At 36.2% G+C, this 14789-nt stretch overlaps 1 protein-coding gene across 1 annotated transcript in view; it reads left to right on the forward strand.

Moving 5' to 3' along the window:
- Positions 1-2331: 2331 nt before the first annotated feature.
- The window catches only part of SLC15A5 (solute carrier family 15 member 5), a 33030-nt gene continuing 20572 nt past the window's right edge, over positions 2332-14789 (forward strand). Inside the window, exons 1-3 of the mRNA XM_088528453.1 lie at positions 2332-2940; positions 4621-4843; positions 11762-11931. Coding sequence (XP_088384579.1) covers positions 2565-2940; positions 4621-4843; positions 11762-11931 — 769 coding nt within the window. The 5' untranslated portion in view covers positions 2332-2564. The remainder of the gene's footprint in view (positions 2941-4620; positions 4844-11761; positions 11932-14789) is intronic.

Genomic DNA, 14789 nt, shown 5'->3' on the forward strand with positions numbered 1-14789 from the left:
CCCATAATAAGGACACTCCTGTCACTTGAGAGAGAATAAAAGAGTAATTCAGTGCCAGCCTGTCCAACTTAATTCATTTGCCTATGCTAAGTTATAAGTTCCCGTATGAGTAGAAGTAATCTTCTACCTTGGTTGATAAGCTATCAGATAACAACCTTTTTATTAATGACCAGTGCTCTAATGAACTGACATTGACCTGTCAGAGGGCAACTGTTTTTATAAACCTCTCTGCAACATCTCACTTTCCCATTTTGCATGTTGTTCTTTATATGGAAGGTTTGTTTGAAAATTAAAGTCTTTTTTTTTTTTTAAACTGGGAGGCAGAGATACTGCCAGTAGAAAGGCCTGATCAAAACCCTGTTAGTAGTTATTTGGTGCAACTAGTTTCCAGCTGCTTCAAGATATGTGAAACACAAAACATATTAATAAAAATAATAGAGTTTTTCACCCAGGATTTTGCAGTCCTATCAAACCTTTTTTTGTAAATAAAATAAAATATGCTGGCAAAATGCAGGTTGATTCAACTAAGACTATGCCAAGGAATTAGATATAAAACATGAAATTGCAGTAGAAGCGGTTTTAAAAAATCAATAAAGGCCACATTGTTATACTAAGTTGTATATGTACTTAGCACTGAGTATGTTAACTCATTTACTGATTACAGCCTGTAATCGTGAAAACCCCCACACCTATAGTAGTCACATGCAATAGCAATTTAAAGGAAACAACAATGAAAATCACCTACCTCCTGTTTCTCTGTAGCATTTATAAGGCTTGGGCAATTACTGCTTTTTTCACTTACTTGCTGCCTAAAATTAGGGTAATTGAAACCACATGAGGATTCAGATACAGCTTTCTCAGTTAGTAGCCCTACTTTCTCTGCCATATTCTATGGTATGATGCATTTTCAATTGCTTGCACCTAGGGAAAACAGGTAAATTTTTGTGCACTCTTTAAAGAAAAAGAATTCATAGGAAAACAGAGCCTGTTTCATGTTGAAATGTTGGTAGGAGTAAGAATGTAGGTATCCTGATTTTTCTATTTAATTGTAAGATTTTTTATTTATTTTATTTTTTATTTATTTTAAAAGAAGGAAAGTAAATGTGTTCATGAATGTTTACATAAGACTGACTTCATGCAACAGAAGGTGTATGTGCCTTTTTTTTTGTTTTTAGTCAAAGCATTTTCTTCTTTTCTGACTTGATATGTGGTTGGTTTCAGTTAGCTTTGATGCAGAAAATGAGTTACAAATGATTTCAGTCTGGATTTTCCTGGTCAGTTGCTCCAAATGAAGAACACTTTAGCCCATCCTAGATAAGAAGACAAAAATAGGCCTTGGTATGCTGTAAGTCACTGTGACTTTCAACCCTGCCTGGACCTCTCTGAAAAATAGTTTTTTGATGCCTGAGTTCTGGCTTTAGGTTTTAACTAGAATCTACTTTTTATATATATGTATATATATATATATATATAATATGAATTATTTTAGGCAACAATCTTAGTGTTATTTAGATCTAACTTTCAGAGCATCTAGGTTTGAGGTTCAGTAACATTGCTTCAGAAACAAGTGAGGGAAATAGCAGCAAGCTTCCTAGCAACATTTGTAGATTTGGAGGTAATCCTGAAATCTCTGCTTATGCCTACTGGTTATATACTCTTGTGCATTTGGTTTAGGATATAGTAGTTCTCATACAGGAACTAGATTTGAAGAGATAAAATTTGAGTAATATGTGGATAGATAGGAACAAGCTTCAGAAGCACTGAGAATTCTGTTTAGAAAGTAGGTCTGTTTTGACACTGCTTTGTAACATGTATGCATTTACATTTGTGCAAAATAGATGCAGAATATTTTCCTAATTGGCAGTGTTTTGGCCAGCTGTTATTAACTGCAGTGAGCACTGCAAAATAGAGAAGTTGGTCTGGGAAATCTGTTACTTCCTTACAAAACTTGCTTCTTTAGCTTTAAATGTATAATTAACTTTCTTATCTGAATTTCAACCAAAAATAACAAGAAATGTAAAAACAATTAGGAATTATTAACCTTAAAGAAATCTTTCTCATTATCTCTGTTTGCATTTTTTCACTTGTTGCTTAATTAAAGTGTCAGATTTCCCCAAATTATTTTCTTGATCTATTTCTTGAATTCTACTGGAAAATGCTTTTCCTTCCTGTGTATTAAAACCTTTATCTTAACATACAGATACAGTTGTACATATTGTATTGGCTGCACATAATTTAATAGGTAATGTAATTTTAGAGGAAAATCTTGTTCATCATCAAATGGCCTTTTTTTTTTTAAAAAAAAAAAAAGGCAAAAACAAATCCAAAAAAAAAAAAAAGTTGCTGAATGTTGCTAAAGTCAGCAGTTGAAATGTTGATGTATTCCTTTGATTTTTTTGGATATTCTTTGATCCTCTGTGTAGTAGCACAGAAGTGGCACGTGCCCTGAGAAATTGTAGTAGAGAAGTGTGGAATTCAAAGCGAGGTTGCTAATTGCACCGGGATAACAGAAGTCTACCTGTAACTTAAGCTGCTCTACCCCACCTTACTCCAAGAAGCCAAGTATGTCAGCAGACAGAAGAGCTGTGCAAGAAAAGCAACTTCTGAGCCCTGCTGGTGACAAGCAGCAGAGACTGTTGTCACCCAGGAGAAGAAATGACACTGGGAATGTGTCTCAGTCTCGCTCCGAGAAGAACCTCCAAGCGGCAATTTGTCTGCTGCTGGTGGAGCTGTGTGAGAGGTTCACGTTCTTTGGCATTGTCTGCAACATGATCCTCTTCTGCACTGTCAAACTTGGCTATCGCAACTACCAGGCAGCGATCGTCAACATGTGCTTTGTAGGCACCTCCATGCTAACCCCGGTGCTGGTCGGCTGGCTCGCTGAGTGTCTCGTGGGGAGGATCAAGCTCGTGTACGTCTGCCTGTTTCTGCACTTCCTAGGTAGGTGACATCCTTGTGGCTATTTCACGTACAGTTATGTTCTAATAATTCTGCTGTGGAAATGCATTACTAAACATTTATTGGAAATCTGACCATTTTCCTAGCTTTGCAGGCAACTTCTCCACTAGCTTATTGCTTAATTTCTCTTGTGTAAAATGTATTACTATGTATTTGCCTATGTACTTTTGTAAAGTGCTGCTTTGACCAAAACTTAAGGTACTCTTGCATGCTAAACTTATGAATATTTAGTGCCCAAAATATTCTCCCACTAAGTGGCTTGGTGATACAGAAGACAGATTTTAGCTCCTTCTTTAAGTGAATCCCTTTAACAAACATCTGAAGTGATTAGTGTTTGGGGGAAATGTGAGATTCTTAGTTTTTTTTTTTTTTTTTTTTTTTTTTTTGTGAGATAATTTGGAAACTGTTTCCCAGCTGTTGCTAGTAAGAGTTTATTATATGTAAAGGTATGTGACTTATACTTGGGCAAGTGGGAAAAATGTAGCTAAATACATATTGTTATAAACTTTTTTTTTTGCCTTAAGCACAGAAGCTATGTCCTAATTCTCAGAGCCTGCTTCCTGTTAGCACATTCTGACACTTTCACCACCTGTTATTCTGGAGATCTGCTATGTGTAAGCACTTCTCAGGCTACATATGGCTGTGGTGCAATAATTAGTGAATTTCTCAGGTGGGGATTACTTTTTCCACTTAAATTGAGCCAACAGAACTATTTTTTTATTACTATTATTTGCAGCACCATTTGAGCTGAGCATAAGCAAGTCTGCTTTCTGCAGTTGCCATGCAGATTGTTAATTGGATGTGTAACAATGTAAGGAAAAAATAGTCATGCATGAAGTCTTCTTTAGCTTTCCAAATATTCTTGAAATTACTGCAAAACATCCTGGAAAGTAAGTCCTGTGTTCTGGAGAGTGTTCATGGACTTCTTAGGGATCTCTTTCTGCCATTTGGCCTTTCAATGCAGATCGTGACCCAGGTGACACAAACTCAATTTTATGTGTTTGGATGTTGGGTTTAAGGAGTCACTAAATACTTGCTCACTTTACCAGATCAAATAGCTAGGCCTCGCCTTGATAACTACTGGCAGTCTCACAAAACAATTGCCAAAGAGGAATGTAGATAACGTTGGAATCATGGCTGAACACTGCTTTTGTACCCAGCATTGTATTACCTCTTCCGTGAATACAATACAAAAGGATTTTCTTTGAGGGAAAGACAATTAAGCATTCTTGATCTGTTAGGGCCTTAGGCGCAATCATAACCTTAGTGTCCCTGGGTGCATGGTGAGCTATTGCTCTCTAGATGTGGAAAATTGGGAAGGGACAGTGAAAGCAGTGAGCCCCAGCTGACTGAAGGACCTGAATACTTCCAAGGGTTTCGAAACAAAATTTCACTTTCTGAGAAGCAGTTGCTGGTCTACCTATAGCAACATTCAAAAAGTTTCTAACTGTTTGCGCTCAGCCATGTTCTGCATCTTTGATTCCTTTGTCAGTCATTTCAATATAGCTGCTTTAAAATAATTATTTTTTAAAAAATCAAATCCTAGGATGGATTTTCTGGCTATTTTTTCTTTCAATTATGTTGATATCAGAGTTTTGATCTAAATTATTCAGTGGTCCCATTCTAAACCATTTCAAATGGCAATTTTCTTCTCCATTTCAGGCACAGTCCTACTACCTGTTGTGTCATTCCCTTTTGAAGATATTTACATTGACAGGAGGCATATTCTTCATACGCTGACCAAAAAGGAGCAGAAAATAGTATTTTACTTTGCACTATTAACAGCTAGCTTGGGAATTGGAGGCATAAGAGCCATAGTTTGTCCACTGAGTGCATACAACCTGGAGGACTGTGGATTAAAGGAACTTCTTTCTTTCTTCAACTGGTTAGTAAGTTTGTATCAGCTAATTATTTGCTGGGGATCATATAACATTGTCTTAAATATCACTGTTAATTTACAAGGCAGATTCCACAGATAGTGTGTTTCTCATTTTAACTGTAACTTTCAGACTTTTAGAAGCTTAAGAACTGCTTTCTCTAAAAGCTTTTCCTATTTTTTCTCTTTGCTATTGTGATGAATAGGTGATTAAACTCTGTGGGCCTCTAGCAGAAATCTTCAATCAGAATTATCATCAACCGATCTCCACAAATGCTTGTAGAACAAATAATCTAGTTGCTGTTAGAACAACATATTCCAATTGGTTTATTACCTTTAGCAAAGATATGCCTTGAGGATATTTTGGTTTTGCTCCTTAAAGGTGGAAAAAATCAATAAGGTATTAGAGTTAACATCAGAACAGAGTTTTAGAAATCACAGGTGGAAGTGCCTGCTAGTTTGCTAGAACTAGGGTTTACTAGTGGTCTCTAACTGCTCATCTTAAAGGCAAGAATCTTCTAGATTGTTTCAGTTCTATGAGGGTCTGCTGGTGCCTCAGAAAAAACACTTGGCATTTGTGTTTCAGTTTAAATATTTATATATTTTCCTGGAAAATATTTGTGGGGAACATTTGCAGGGAGGGGAAGTCCCCTAAATTTCACATAATTTTCACTTCTTCAGTGTTTCAAGGGGTGACTTTGGTTGTATATTTGCCTTTCTTCACTTCAACATTTCTGGTTAAACTCTGCATAATACTGAGGATTGCAGAAATATCAGTGGAAACCCCCAGATCGCTGCTTCAAGGAAAGGTGGGACAGACCCTAAACTTCCCCATCCTCCTCATCTCCTTACCCAGACACACCTAAGTGATAGTTATTAAAATCAAAACTGAGCATATTTGCATACTGACAAAGCAGTGCTGAAGAATCAGTGAAGATCTTAGTGAATCAGATCTCTGTCCCTTTGGGAAAGGCTTTCCTAGCTATTATTTTTTACCTCCAATTATGTTAATATCAGAGTTTTGAATTAAATCCAAACTTCAGTGAATAAGTCAGCTTTACGAAAGGTGGATAGAACTGTTTAGTTCCTTAGAGCAGATTCTGTATCCTTGACCTGACCATAAGAGAGAAGAAAAAATCCTTCCTTTTCATTCTATTCTGAGTTCTAATCCTTAATTAGCAACATCATTTTGATTAAATAAGACTCTGGGGGATTAAGACTGGAGAGCAATCAGTTGTTCTGAAATATAGCTCTGGAGAATTTATTGTACTGTGGTCTTAGCCATTCAGAATTGTGTTTAATCAAAATGACATTTCTCAGTGTTGATTACAAAGGAGACATAATACGAACGAAATAGTTCCTTGAGGGAATTCAGATGGGTCAGTTCTTATGGCTTTGGAAGTACCAAGAAAGGCACATGTGCAATTAAATATATATATATATTTCTGCAGTGGCATGCAAGGAGGGACTTTCTGATTGCAATCTTAAGACTTTAAAATGGCATTTCATTTTTAGCATTATTAATCTTGTTACAACTTGTGAAAATATAATCATTTTCTCCTGGTAGGTTTTTTGTCACAGGAATTAATTTCAAAATAATAAAATAGATGGTGAAATATTCTTGATGTATAACAGTCTGCATTCTTAGCCAAGTTCTATTCAAATAATCAGACTCACTGGGTGATGTTTAAAAATTTGCCAGATATCGCCTCATAGCTGTCTGATGTCTAATTCAACCCATGAAGAAGCCTTATTTGTATATCTCGGACCATATTCCAATATCTACCATGATCATGACTGACCATTCAGATAAAGAAAATATTTCAATGCTAAGTGAAAAAGTCAATTGGATTGTGCTAGCCTAAGTTTTCCAAAGGATGTGCTTAATGGAGACTAAGGCTACAGGCCAGCAGGTTTTGCAGCTTGAGAAGTAAATTCTGTCTTAGGGAGTAGAGGATAAGAGCACCTCAAGGTGCTCCATATCTTCAAGGCATATCTTTGTTAAACGGTGGAATCCTGACTTAGATTTCTTACACTTCACTTTTTTCTCCTTCTTTCTCTTCTTATTTTTTTCTTTAATACCTTGTCTTTGCAAAGAATCAGAGCTGAACATTGTGTATGTGTGCGTATATACATCTATATAGTGTGGAGATTGGCCAATTATTTACCCAGTGTATCTGAGTTTGAGCATGGTTCAAATAGAACTTGAATTGTCAGTTACATGTGCCAAAAAAAAAAAAAAGGCAGTAGATAACTTCTCACAAAATAAGAAATCTAGTGAGTCTTCAAAATTAATGGGAAAAAAAGTGACAAAAGATCAACTTTAGAATATTTTTAAGGTTTTTGTTTGGAACACACATCCAGGAGGTTCATTTTGCATTTTGATGCAGAGTTGATGCTATGTAAGCACCAATATTTTTCAATGAGAGGTGATCTACTTTCTACTTTGTTAAAAGTGATAACAAATCCTTATAAAATATCATACTAAGACTACTGAATTTTTCTAGGTCACAAAAAGCATTTCAGTTTCTAGTGGGGCTGTGTTCCTAAAATGAACCTCCCAACTGTCTGTACTTGGATGTCCCTGGAGAGAGACCTCAAAGTGCATAACTGGGGGCTCCTTCCAGAATATCTAAACTCTAAAATTAATGACAGATGCATTTGATACACTCAGCCATAAATGATCTTGAGTCACAAACCACTAGCAGCCTATAGTACCAGATTAGAGCTAGGGTGAAGTAAAATCCTAAGTGTATATAATGTGAACAGTAGGTCTTCATTGCAAGCAATGTTCTACAGATCTCTTGCACTGCTCTAGTTGCTAAAATAGATGCAACACCTGAAAGCTTTCCAGAGTTTCAAAACAAAAACAACAATAAACAAACAAAAAACAGAAGTTCTTGAGAGAGTATGCCATTTTACCAAAAGCCCTCCACAGGGCAAGATTTCTCAGGTTCAAGATGAAAGTCTATTCCTTAGTGATTATACCACCTGCCCAGTATGGCCATGCAGCCAAATTGAGGTACAAGGTTCAGTTCTCTAGTCTAAACGCCTACATTATGCAAAACTGCACAGGATTTTTTTGCCCGAAGTATATTGCCTGAACACTGGAATGGTTCATTGTCTATCTGCAATGGGCTTTTTAATCTCTATTATTTAGACTGTATTAAAATAATTTTTAGGTTGCATAAATACAACTGTTAATGCATTGGACAAAAAGTCTATTTAGTTGGAAAGTGGGTCATCGTGGTTTATTGTTTCATTGAGCATTATTTCTATAAATAGCCTTTAGGATAGGAATTAGGTTAAAATATTTAGTTTGATTTCACACCAAAGGAAATAATTGACAGGTTGTTATACACATTAAGTTATTAATGCTGCGTAAACAAAACATTCCCTTTGATAACAGCTAAATGGTCTTAGTTACCTCATATTGTTAAGGTTGAGCTCTCAGTCTACTGCATTCATATGCTACACACTTGAGTATAGCTTGATATAGCCCTATAGATCTTGTCTAGGTTTTGGTGATTAGCTAAATTGGTTTTATTACCTATCTGTGATTAATCACACTGTAAGAGATGATTATACTTTCCAGATTAGAACTTGAAATGTGAAGAGAGGCTAAATACTGACCAAGTTTTGTATCCTTCAAAATCTTCCACTTCTCACTTACCTTCACTAAAGCAGTGCAGCTGGTGCCCAAATACCAGGAAGGAGCTGGGAACTGTGAAGTTGAACATGATACTATGTTTGATATATTCAAAACATTCAACTCTGCTTTGCTGGGATATTTTAGATGCTTTACTCCAAATATTTCAATATTAAATATCTGTGCTGTGTCAGAGCCAGCAAGATGTGTTCCTGTTTGTGCAGGTTCTGATGTGGTACATCCGATATGAAATGAGCAGCTCCCTGGATTCTGATGTGTGCACTGAGATTAGTTTATCTTTTCTAGTCCATAGGGATTGCTGGAACATGTTGGATAATTTTCCTAATTTCTGCAAGAGGACAGGAGCTTTATATCATAGCCTTAAAATAGTACATATTTGCTGTACAATGGTAGAGATATTTTATTATTATGAGCTCTCACTACCGAAAACCCAAAGCATTCTTCTGTGCTCAAGAGTTTTCTTTGGAGGCTCCTACTTCTGGTAAAACAGAGTCATAGTCCTAAGGAGTTTCAGGTCTTTTAGGTAGCTCAGGCCCATTTTGTAGAAGTTTCAGACCCTCTTTTCTAAATTTCCTAACTTAGATAATTTTGAGTGATTAGGAATTGTTCCATTCAACTTATAGTTGATCCAGATGTGTAACAGTGGGGTTTTTTTTTCTTTTTTAAGAAGACTTAGTAGAACAGGGGTCAACATAAATACATATAAAATTCCTCCAACTCTACCACTGTCCCGTAATGGCATCGTTAGTGCCCAAAGGTGGTTTTCTGTGGCAGGGAAAAAGTCTCTGACTCTTGGATGGTTGTCATCCCTTGGAAACATAAATGATTTAAAGGAAATAGTGAGTGACGTTGAAGGTTCAGACGTGATTTGGTGTGACTTCAAAGCAATGCATGAAGGCAGAGAACCCCTGCAGATTGCTGTGTGTAGTTTGCTAGCTCCCTGCAAGCTGCTGGGTGGCTCTTGGCAGCACTGAGTTTATCCAAATGGAGTATGTTACTGCTTTTTTCACTCCTTGACCTCCTGTGCTGTGCTAGCCAAGCTGCTTAGCCATGCTCACAAGCCTACTGCTGCCCAGCCTCTCTGGTCTTCCCCTTCTTAGTAAAGCAAGGGATAGTTTAGTTGGTAACACTAACAAAGTTCCTTCCCTTAGAAGGTCCTTGCTTCTGGCATGACTTTACTGTTTTGGCTTGAGCTAGGTATGATGTAAAAAGCAACAGCAGAACAGTCAGAAGCAGTAAGGAAATGATTTCAAGCCTGTAACTTGTCCTGTGATCAGCACTTTCTTGAAGTTGCAACAGGCCAGCTAGCAGTCACTTTAAATGGAGGAAACAGGGTTGGTGAAGAGTCCTTGGTGTCGAGAGACTTGCAGTTTCCCCCTTAAGGTTGGCAGCTCAAAATATCTTCCTCTGATTGTTAATACAGGGGACTGTCATGGAAGACTGATATCTAGCTCCTTCCCTTCCAGATGATTTGTGGTTGAGATAACCATCTAGAAAGGTTGAAATATAAAAGAATAAATGGTCTTCTAAAACATGTTAAGACTTTTCTAAATGTTGAAGTCATATATATATATTTTTTTGTGCTAATTGGGAGACATAAGAAACTCAAGTCCAATACCATACATGAGAAAGGAATGACACAAGACCGGAAGGCTTTCTTGCTTCCTCTAGCAGTGTATGTTGAGGTATATGTATATTTATCAATGTATATTTCAGCATGAAAATTAGTTTTTTTCCAAAGGTGTTTACACCTATTGTAGTCACAGTATCCTACAAAATCTAGTATCTTACACATCTAAACTATGATATCTTGAGATAGCATTCTTAAATGAATGATAGTTCTTGTTCATTCAAAATAAAATGGTTGACTTGATTAAACAAGTTTCAAATTGTTTTTAAACTTACGAATTTTAACATAAAACTTCAAACTCTAAGCAGGCAACTTTTGGAAGTGAGATTGAAAGTTGAAGCAAAGATTGGTGAGTCTCTGATTTGCATCATGTAAGAGATTCAAATGAATTCTCATACTGATTCCTGAACTGCTACTCCAGCAAGACAGGTCCTCCCTACATTGAGATGCTCACAAAACATTTACTGAATCTGTTCTGGAGCCTCAACTCAACCTCCTGTTTTTTGAGGCTTGTATTTTAAAGAAAATATGAGCCAAAGCCCTCCTGAAGAGGAAAGCAAATGGTCTGGAGAACGGTGTGTGGGGAACACCTCAGAATGTAAAATGAGTTAGATGGATTTAGCTAAAATGCTTATAAATAGGATAGTAAAACTGAACAGTCATAGGCAGAGAGATGTAGACTATGCAGTAGGAGGATAAGCAGTAACATTTTTGTTTCACTTTGTCATGATAGCCCATGCTGTTAGCTAACTTCTTCTAGGAAAAAGTGGATCTTAGAGGTACTAATTAGTAAGTACTAATGTGTAAGGAGTCATATTCCAATAAAAACAACATGGAGACAGTATAATCCTAATTGTGTGTGTGATTTGCTAGGATAACATAGCACACTATTTTTTTCATCCTACTGGGAACATGAATTGTTTTGATGTTTTTGTTTTGCTTGTTATTATCCTTATAATTCCTTTATGCATATCTAATGTGTTATTATCAAGGGTTTCACACTGTGCTAGGCCTACCACTAGTGATACATCAGCTGCTTCCAAGAGCATGCGAATTTCACTTTAATGTCTCCTGTGCATAGGAAGGACTCAGCACTTATTTGGCAAACACTTCTGTTGCTATAAGTGGTCTAATAGCAGATTACATTTGTGAACCCCCTTCTCAAGACATATCCAGAGCCAACAGAAATTTCATCTAAGCCAACAGGCCATACAGCTACCGGAAATGTCATCGCTTCCAATAAATCTAATCCTAACAGCCTTTAAAAAAGGGATGGTGGCAGTTAGTTTCGTTATGTGATTTGATTACAACATGCAAAACTTATGCTTTCACATATTAAATGTGTATATTATAAGTGTTGGAGTTTTAATTGCTTCAATTCACAATATATTCTGGTAATATATTGATGATTCGTTCAGCTCTACTGCCTTAGTGGAACTACTTTAATCTTATACCTCTTGGAGCTTAGACACCCAAGCAAAATTTGATGTTAATTGCTGTGTCAATGTGTGCATGATACTGCTGCTGACCATGCTTTTAAATTCATAATGTTTTAAATTATTTCTCTTGTAAAGAATTCATATTATTCAACTTCTTCACTGTTCTCTCTCTTGTCTATTTGTATTAGGTTTTATTGGTTGGTTAACTTAAATTCAGCGGTTGTCTTTGTCAGCATTTCTTATATTCAGCAATCGGTGGCCAGGAACCTTGGTTTTCTTATCCCATTTGTATCTGTGCTAATGGCTATGATCACAATTCACATGGTGTGTGGTGAAATGATTTACAAACCTAAAACAGGTAAGAAGCAATGACTTCTCTAGGAAATGTCTTTAAAGAGTATTTTCATGAGAGAGATCACCTTGCATCTTTAAACAAGTTTTTTTTGTTTGTTTTTTTTTTTGTTTTGTTTTGTTTTCCACAACACAACCCTTGTGTTGTGATGGTACTTGAGGGTTTAGCTCTACAGGGCATCTGCACAAAACAGTCTGTGGAGCCAGACCTGTATATTCCGAATAGGCTAAAAAAAGAAGGCTTACAAATATTTTCTCTCATCTTCCTCATTCAAAGCATTTGCCTATGTAGAAAAATGTACCATATGTATGCTTGCTGGGGGTATTTATTATAGCACATTTGGTTCAACCTGATGTAAATCCAATGCGTTTACATCAATTGAAGCCAAGTTTGTACCTATGCTAAGTCACCAAGCACGTTTGTGTTTTCTCCTTTATGTGCTCCAGGGCTTGGCCTGAGCTTACCAACCAATGTGTTTAGTAAGAAAGGCAGGAATTGAAGCTAACTGCCAGTATAGATAAGCTAGTAAAAAGATGTTCTATAATATCCTTTATCTTGCAGAATGTTTGCAGCATATTTTTAGTTTGGAGCACTTGCCAATAACCACATCAAGCATTTATACATAGCTGAAAATAATTAGAAACTCTGAATAGCTCTAAATAGCATTTGGCTGTGTGGACTATGGCGATATTTTAAAACAGAAGTTCTTAACACTTCTGGAAACTCATCACTTAGTGCTTTCCTTAGCCCTTCAAAATCTTTTGATGGCGATTACCTCTCTCAGATGAGCAAGCACAGAAACGTAGGTTGAACCTAGCTGATGTGCATACGGCTCTAAGTGCCTAAACCTTACAATTTTTTTCAGTAGTCTTCAGAAGTCGAAAGCAATTTTTAATTGTCATAATAATGTAAATGTAACTTGAGCAAAAATATATTAGTACTAGGGAAGTGAATGCCTAAGCCAGATGCCTAGGGAATATCATAGTGATAAAATAAAAACAAATGGAACCAAAGAAATAAAATGCCTCCATGCTTTACCAAAAAGTTATATTAATGTCTGATCAAGGTCTGCAAAGTCAGGATAAGACTGACCAACTCTTTATATGGAGAAAGGTGGTTGACTGGCTCAGGGAAGCTCACTACAAATTTTAAGAACCCCCAAATATTCCCCTGTATTTATCCCTGAGCTGTACTGTTTCAAATGGGCTGAATGAGTAGTAATGTATTGTCTAACTAGTTTATGTAAACTGAGATATATAATCAGCATGTTTATATGAATATTGACCATTCCACAACAATAGCAAAATATCTTTTTGACTGTTTTCTGAGTGCTGTTTGATAATCTCTTTAATGTATGTTTTCCAAGTCTTTGCAGAATGCAGGTCTCGGGGCTCTGCAAAGTTTTTCGTCTCCTCAGTCAAAATAAATGATAGTGTACTTTGTAACTTTAAATGAGATGGCTAATTTGGAAATTCTTCAGAACTGTAATTCAAATCCATAAGTGACCTTAAAGAAATTATTTTTATATATGATACCTTTTTATTTTAACTCTTCAAATGTGGATCATGTATTCAATTATGCTTAGCTGTCAAGCATGGACTTCATTTGCATTTCTTCCCACTGCTATAATTTTGAGGACTGGCAGGTGACCAAAGATGAGGAAAAATGTGTATCTACCATCTAGGGTGCAATGTAGGCTTCTTTATTATAATTAAATAGCATAGATATTCATGATTAGATCAAGGTCAAATAGCAGAACATTGGAGCCAAGGACTGCAGTATAAGAGAAAGGAAAAATTGCTTTCTTAAAGTTGTAGGTATCGATCTGTGTAGACAAATGTTTTCAAGAAAGTGATAAAATTAAAAGTACGACGTATACGATGTTGTTGTATACAATGTGTCCCAATATAAATATTTATGTTTTTTAAATATGTCTCTTGCTAACTGATCAGATTTGCAATCTGAAGAGTTCATAATGACGGAGTCGTGTGGGTTTTGTATATTAGTTTGCTTTTAAAGAAGGCGTTAGGTCTTTATTCTAACTATATATCATCAGAATCATCTTGATATGAATTAGGTCTATGTATTGCCCAAGATGTTTCTAACACTAATTCCAAGCAGATTTTTCTTCTTAGTCTGCTAGAGCTTATGATCTGCTTGGAATTCCATGCTGAGAAACACAAATAAATTATATATTTGCCTGTATTTTTTAGGACAAAATGATGTTTTTATAGGTAATAGATGGATATTATGTTAAAGAGGGCATCATTTGATCCATTCAAAAAGGTACTGAAATGTCAAGTTTATTATTATTATTTTAGTCTTTCTTTTAACGAGGAATAAGCAGTCTGTTCTGCATCTTGCGTTCCAAAGGACAGAATATGGCCATGGCTGTATTCAAGGCATAGGTCAGACAAATCGGAACACTCCCATATCATCACGTCTAGCTCTTCTGTGGTTTCATCTTGGTTTCATCTTTCCTGAAGAACTGATTTCAACACTGACTGTTTTGAAAACAGCTGCAGAGTAGTAATAGAACTGCTGCTAATTCTTTTCTTGTGAAAGTCCAGCTGCTCTTGCAGGGGGGGAAAAAAAAAAAAAAAAGTGAGATTATTACTTCCCCGATTTAAAACATGATTACTAGCACCCTCTTTGAGTTGGGTAGTTGAGTTGATACTGACTTGAGTTTTCTACCATTGGAAAATAACTCATATTTTTATGAATGAGAACCTAAGCCTTTTCCACCTTTATCTTTTTTTTTCATCTGATAGTGAGAACCAAGGTAGCAATTCCAAAACACAGCAAGCAGTAGGCAAGTTTTCACACACCAAGAACTGGATTTAAAACTCCCAAATGGGTGTGCT

The sequence above is a fragment of the Tinamus guttatus genome, unplaced genomic scaffold, assembly GCF_059628265.1.
Source record: "Tinamus guttatus ecotype Peru unplaced genomic scaffold, ASM5962826v1 Tinamus_guttatus_pri_ptg000308l, whole genome shotgun sequence".
Lineage (NCBI taxonomy): Eukaryota > Metazoa > Chordata > Aves > Tinamiformes > Tinamidae > Tinamus > Tinamus guttatus.